Genomic DNA, 5514 nt, shown 5'->3' with positions numbered 1-5514 from the left:
GATTTGTCCTGGTTTAGGTGCCCGTAGATGGCTGATGTAGCTTGTCTAGTCTTATGGTCATGCTCGTCTCTTGTGTAAACTATTTGATCATAACAATACCATTTTTTTTTTTTTTGTGCTAAATTGGATTGAAAAGTGATAACACGAGATTGCAGACGTTTCTCAACTGGAAGCATGATAGGTTTCTATGCATAACTCCAATATGAGTGCGCTTCGAACAGTGGAGAGCTAGTCTGGCAGCCTACGTAGGGCCTTCGTTTATCATGTGCTACTCTGATATTAGAAGAGTACATTCAGTATTTTCCAACAATCGTCAACAAAATAATTGTGCAACAAAATGAAACGAAAAGAAGATATTTATGATGATCGAAGGTGCAAAAGTTTAAAGCTAAAGCCAATATACCTTGGCTTTTATGAGGGTGTGCACCCGTTTTATAGTTCTATCAGTAACATCGTTTGTATCTGGTTGGTCGAACGCACTTATTGTAAGTCGCTTTGGATAAAAGCGTCAGCTAAATGCAATGTAACGTAATGAATATATGTTTAAGCAACAATAAGACGGATGGATAAGATTCTGTCTCTTCTCCTGGACAGGACCGTCTCACGACCAAGAGGATGCAAAGAGTGAAGCTGCAGACAGACCTGTCGAATCTCCTGAGTTATCAAACCAGACAGGAGTCCTTTAAAGCAAACCTGGAGTGCAAATATTCAGAACTGTGTGATGAGCAGGAGACTGCTGGTACATATAACATTCAACCAGTTGTTGAGCAGGATGTACAGGATCATGGGGGAGATTTCAGTATTCAGACACCAAGCAGTTTCATGTGCTAATTATCAAAGCTCATTAAGTTACTGAAACTCTGAATTTACATGTTCTTTTTTGGCTTGTCTCTACTCTGTACCAACTAAACAAGGATTCTTCTTAGGAGTTAACTGGACTTCTTGACTGAGATATTTTCTCTGTCTGAATCCTTGTAAAAAACATTTAACATTCTTGCTTTAAATAAGTCCCCAGAGACCGCACTTTACCGTGCGATAGAAACATGTTCTGTCTCTTACTGTCAACACGGGATCACTCAATGCTAACAAAGCTCCCACTGAGCAGCATCGTTCAATACTGAGGTTTGGATGGGGTTTAGAATCCTTTTGTTCTCTGTCTTCCTGCAGAGAGTCACCTGGAGTCTCTCAAACATGAGCAAAATGAACTGCATCAACTCTTGAAGAACCAGAAGTTTACTCCAGCTGATGTGGAGAGGATCACCATAGAGAAGAGAGAGCTCCAGCAGACCATCTCCAGCCTCAGCAAGTCTCTAGAAGACGCTGAGCAGCACAAGTGGAACGAGGAGATCGCCCTGGCCAAATTCAACGAAAAGGTATGAGCAGCTAGTGTGCATACTTAAAAGAGAGTGACATAGTTGGGATAAAAATTGTATTTTGTGTCGTTGTTTGTGGCTGCTAAAGATTGAAAATGCCAAATGCTTTTCACCATTTGATTTAACTTGAATTCCTTGCCCCTTCTGTGTGTGTGTGTCCTTTCCATATATCCATCCAGGTGGAGCTGAAGGTGGCAGAATACCACAAGCTGGCCCGTAAACTGAAGCTGATCCCGCTGTCTGCAGAGAACGCCTGCGGTCATGACTTTGAGATCAGGCTGTTTGAGTCGGGTGCCATGGATCAGCATAAAGTTAAGACACAGGTACTGCCAAGATCCAATTCAATACAGATACATTGAGTATGATCAAAGCTGGCTTATTATACCTATACCAGTGGTTCCCAAAGTGTGGGGCATGACAGGGGGGGGGCGCGAGAGACCAGGAGGAAAAATGGTTATAAAAAAGAGATATATATATATATATATATTAAAAAATTAAAATTAAAAAAAATCATTTGAAAAAGCATTGATTTGAAAATAATATGATACAGTACTATTACGTCTGGGTCTCTGTTTCATTAAAGCTTGGCTCTGTGTGTGTGTGAAACGAGCCATTTTGTGTGCGTGCGCGAGAGAGAGCGCACCGTTACCGGAGATCGTTGTTGTTAGCTTCTGGTGCTAGCGAGCTACGCTAACGGATATAAGGAGTTTCTTCAACAACAAAGTGGAGGAGAGTCCTCTCCTGTCAGACTGAGAGACTCAGTGAACTAAAGGACTCTCTCAGTGTTCTCTCAGTGGGTCTCAAATGTTTTGTTTTATTTCCGAGGCACACGTTTACATATGATCATTATAAAAAAATAAGAGAATAAATAAAAAACAGGTATGAAATACTATGACAGTAAAAAAAGAATAAAGTTTAAAAAGGTGATTTGTAAAATATCCATAAAGAAAAAGTAAATCTGTTAACAGTTCTGTTTCATATGGGTGTTGAGAGATGTTTCCATAGATCTCTTCATTTTGCTCTCAAAGTGCACCAGATTGATGCTTTTAACTTCAATATTTAAAAATAAATCTTCCCCGGGGAGCTTGCCCCCGGACCCCCCCCATGTGAGGTCCACACACCACCTATAAAAACAGCACTTTACCCCTGCTTACACCTATGTGCTGTGAGCTGATTATCGAGCCTTCATTGTAACAGTCGTGGGGACATTGTGTATATGTGTGGGGAATGTTGCAGTAGAAAATTCCACTGTAGCACACGGTACATTAATGGGAAACCCTAAATGTTTGAGCACCCTCTATGAAACGTCAAGCTACCCCACAGCACCCCCAAAATAAATCTCTGGCGCCGCCACTGAGCCTGACTTGTGTTGGGGGGGGCCTGACAGAAAAAGTTTGGGAACCACTGACCTATACTAATGTCATTTCCAGTTATTTGGAGCTTTGATACATTTAATGCTATCAGGCGGAAATGATATTCGATTTTCTTTTTTCGTCAAAAATGAAAGATGTGTGTTCTGTGTCCTTGTTCTGATCTTTGCGGTGTGTTTGTAGATGCTCCTGAGAAAGCTGGTCGGTAACGTGGAGGAGGAGAACAGTCGCCTAGCCAACATGAAACTTAGTTTGGAAGAGTTTTTTGAACAGGTAAAAAACATCGTTATTGTTTTGCGATGTTAACTTTTTCCTTTACTGACGCACATTATTACCAAAGTTTATATTTTTTCCATCTCAATTGTCCATTTTCATGTGTATGTGTGTCTTTTAGGTGGGTTGTAACATCTTGGACAAGTCAAATGACCTGAAGATTCTCAAAGAGCAGATCCGCAAGGTGGATGAGCGTCTGGATTCTGTCATGCAGGTAAAGTCCATGTAGTTCACGCTTATGCTTCAGGTAGAACACATCTAGTGACCCAATCACATGTCAACAAGATGAACTATGTCCGTGTCAATCCAGCATTGAACGGTTTGTCTTCAAGGCAGAAAAACAGGAATATGAAACATTTTCAAATATTTGAAGCACACAATGTGTTGGAGCCATTTTCATTGACTTATTATTGTCTGATAGTTAGGGCTTAATAATAATATAAATTAGCTTATACTGTAAATTATCGGCTATTTTTGTGAGTCACACTATGGTTTAAAATGTATTAATTTAAGGCTCACTTATTATTTGTTATGTGCGTCAGTATCACGTGCATGGCTCTGCCTATGCCTATATATTGTAGATTAATAGGACACAGCTGATGTTGATGAGACGGGGAAACGGAAAAGTCTTTTGACCGTGTTCTTTTGTTACTTTGGAAAATGATACACTTTTTAGTTACTATGAAGCGAAGAAATGTGTCCTCCTGTATATGCCGTGTGGATCAATGAATAAAGCTCATCTGATTCAACTACGATCTCTGCTGAATTGTTTGGAAACAAAGAGAGGCGCGTCAAAACCCACAACACCGATAGAGGTGGCTATTAAATTGTAGACAAGGATTAAAACGCCACCACACAATGTTTCCTGTGTGCTTGTGTCTGTGTAGGAGTCGGCACAGGAGGAACAGGACTGGGCCACAGAGATGGAGACAGTGGAAAACCATCGCAATATTCTGGCGAAGAAAGTTACGTATGGATATGAAGAGGCCGTGCAGCAACTAAAGGCAGCACAACAACAGTGAGTAACTGACGATACTGTTTATATGCTGTGGCCATCACACAACACAACATTATCAAAAGCCCCGTCTAAATACTGTTTCTGCTCTAAACATTTTTTTTATTTTAAAAAAGGAATTGGCTTTAAGTGCTCCGGGTTTCTGTTTTTTCTGTTATAGAATATAACACTTGTTTATTTTCCAGGTACCACCTGGTGCTGCAGGAGACCAATGAGGAGAGGCGAACTGTAGCAAACAACCTTGCATCTGTATTTACCACAGCTGCCAACCACCTGTCAATCGCAGAGGTAACCTTCTTACTCTACACCCGCCTCCTAATCTATTTCTAAGGAATACTTCAATCAGTTTTAGCATGCAAATAAACGACATATTGTTTTATTTATATAGTGTATTGGTCTGATGGCATCATTATTCAGGTTGCATCAACACCTGTATTTACATTACTGTGTGTAATATAACCCGTGTGTGTGGTTGTGCTACAACAGAAGAGCATGGAGGACCTGCTCAGCGGAGTGCAGCGTGTCTGCTCAAAGGCTGTGGAGGACGATGACGCCGCCATACAGAAGCTGAGGGACGTTTCCAAGAGCTTCATGGCCAGACAAATCTGACATTGTCTTCTTAAATTGTTTTTGTTAGAAAAAAGTGCTCCATCCAGAAAAAGGTTTTGAAGTCTAGATGCATGTTGTTCACTTACCCTGTTACCTACATGTTCCAGATGTTCACGTTGGGCACATAACTCAAGAGACTATGGGAGCGTGGGGAGCTTTATCTGACATTTGTGTTCTTAAATTGTTTGAAATTGTTCACACATTGTTTGTGTCTTAGATTTAGATTCTCATTCATTAGTTCATAATGAAAGTGTTGTTCACTTACCCTGTATTAACATGATCCAGCTTTTCACGTTGGTCTTTTGTGTCATTCTTTGACACATCTCAGTTTTTTAAAATTATTAAACCCTTGTATACTAAATAAAAACGACTTAATTGTGCCCAAAGAAACATATTTAGATTTATAAGAAGTTCAAACACATTACCAAGCCTTTTTATGATTTGTCTAAAGTCTACAGACCAACTTTGGGTAAGTATCTAATAGTACAACCTTTTAGATTCTCAGATCACATAAAGAATCACACTTATTAAAAGTTGTGGCATTTTCCATTACATTGCATTACATATATATCTAAATCAAATGGTTTCTGAGATGCAGCCATTTTCTTGTCAACAGGAAAACATCGAACTATGTTTTTTCCTAAAATATAATGCAATTTATAGAAATTTAAATCTAACATTTTGTCAAAATGTTGTTTGTAAACTTGCTAGTTTGTGGTGTAAAGAAACATCAGTCTTCATTTGGTCGTACTGTAGCAGTTGTGTTGAGCTGAAGCCACTAGAGGGCAGCACAATCTTTTGGTTGCTCAAACTGATCTCTCTCGCTCTCTCGCTCTCGATCGATATCTATATAGATAGATATCGATTGATCGAT

The 5514-nt window shown here is 39.7% G+C and overlaps 1 protein-coding gene across 1 annotated transcript in view; it reads left to right on the top strand.

Moving 5' to 3' along the window:
• The window catches only part of LOC307043575 (kinetochore protein NDC80 homolog), a 10999-nt gene extending 5979 nt beyond the window's left edge, over positions 1-5020 (top strand). Inside the window, exons 10-17 of the mRNA XM_079688101.1 lie at positions 595-739; positions 1168-1373; positions 1553-1696; positions 2927-3016; positions 3138-3230; positions 3904-4034; positions 4217-4319; positions 4518-5020. Coding sequence (XP_079544227.1) covers positions 595-739; positions 1168-1373; positions 1553-1696; positions 2927-3016; positions 3138-3230; positions 3904-4034; positions 4217-4319; positions 4518-4640 — 1035 coding nt within the window. The 3' untranslated portion in view covers positions 4641-5020. The remainder of the gene's footprint in view (positions 1-594; positions 740-1167; positions 1374-1552; positions 1697-2926; positions 3017-3137; positions 3231-3903; positions 4035-4216; positions 4320-4517) is intronic.
• The last annotated feature ends 494 nt before the right edge of the window (positions 5021-5514 follow it).

Source organism: Notothenia rossii, assembly GCF_949606895.1.
Source record: "Notothenia rossii genome assembly, chromosome: 6".
Classification (NCBI taxonomy): domain Eukaryota; kingdom Metazoa; phylum Chordata; class Actinopteri; order Perciformes; family Nototheniidae; genus Notothenia; species Notothenia rossii.
Note: the sequence above shows the minus strand (reverse complement) of the source record. Positions and strands in the feature narration are given on the sequence as shown.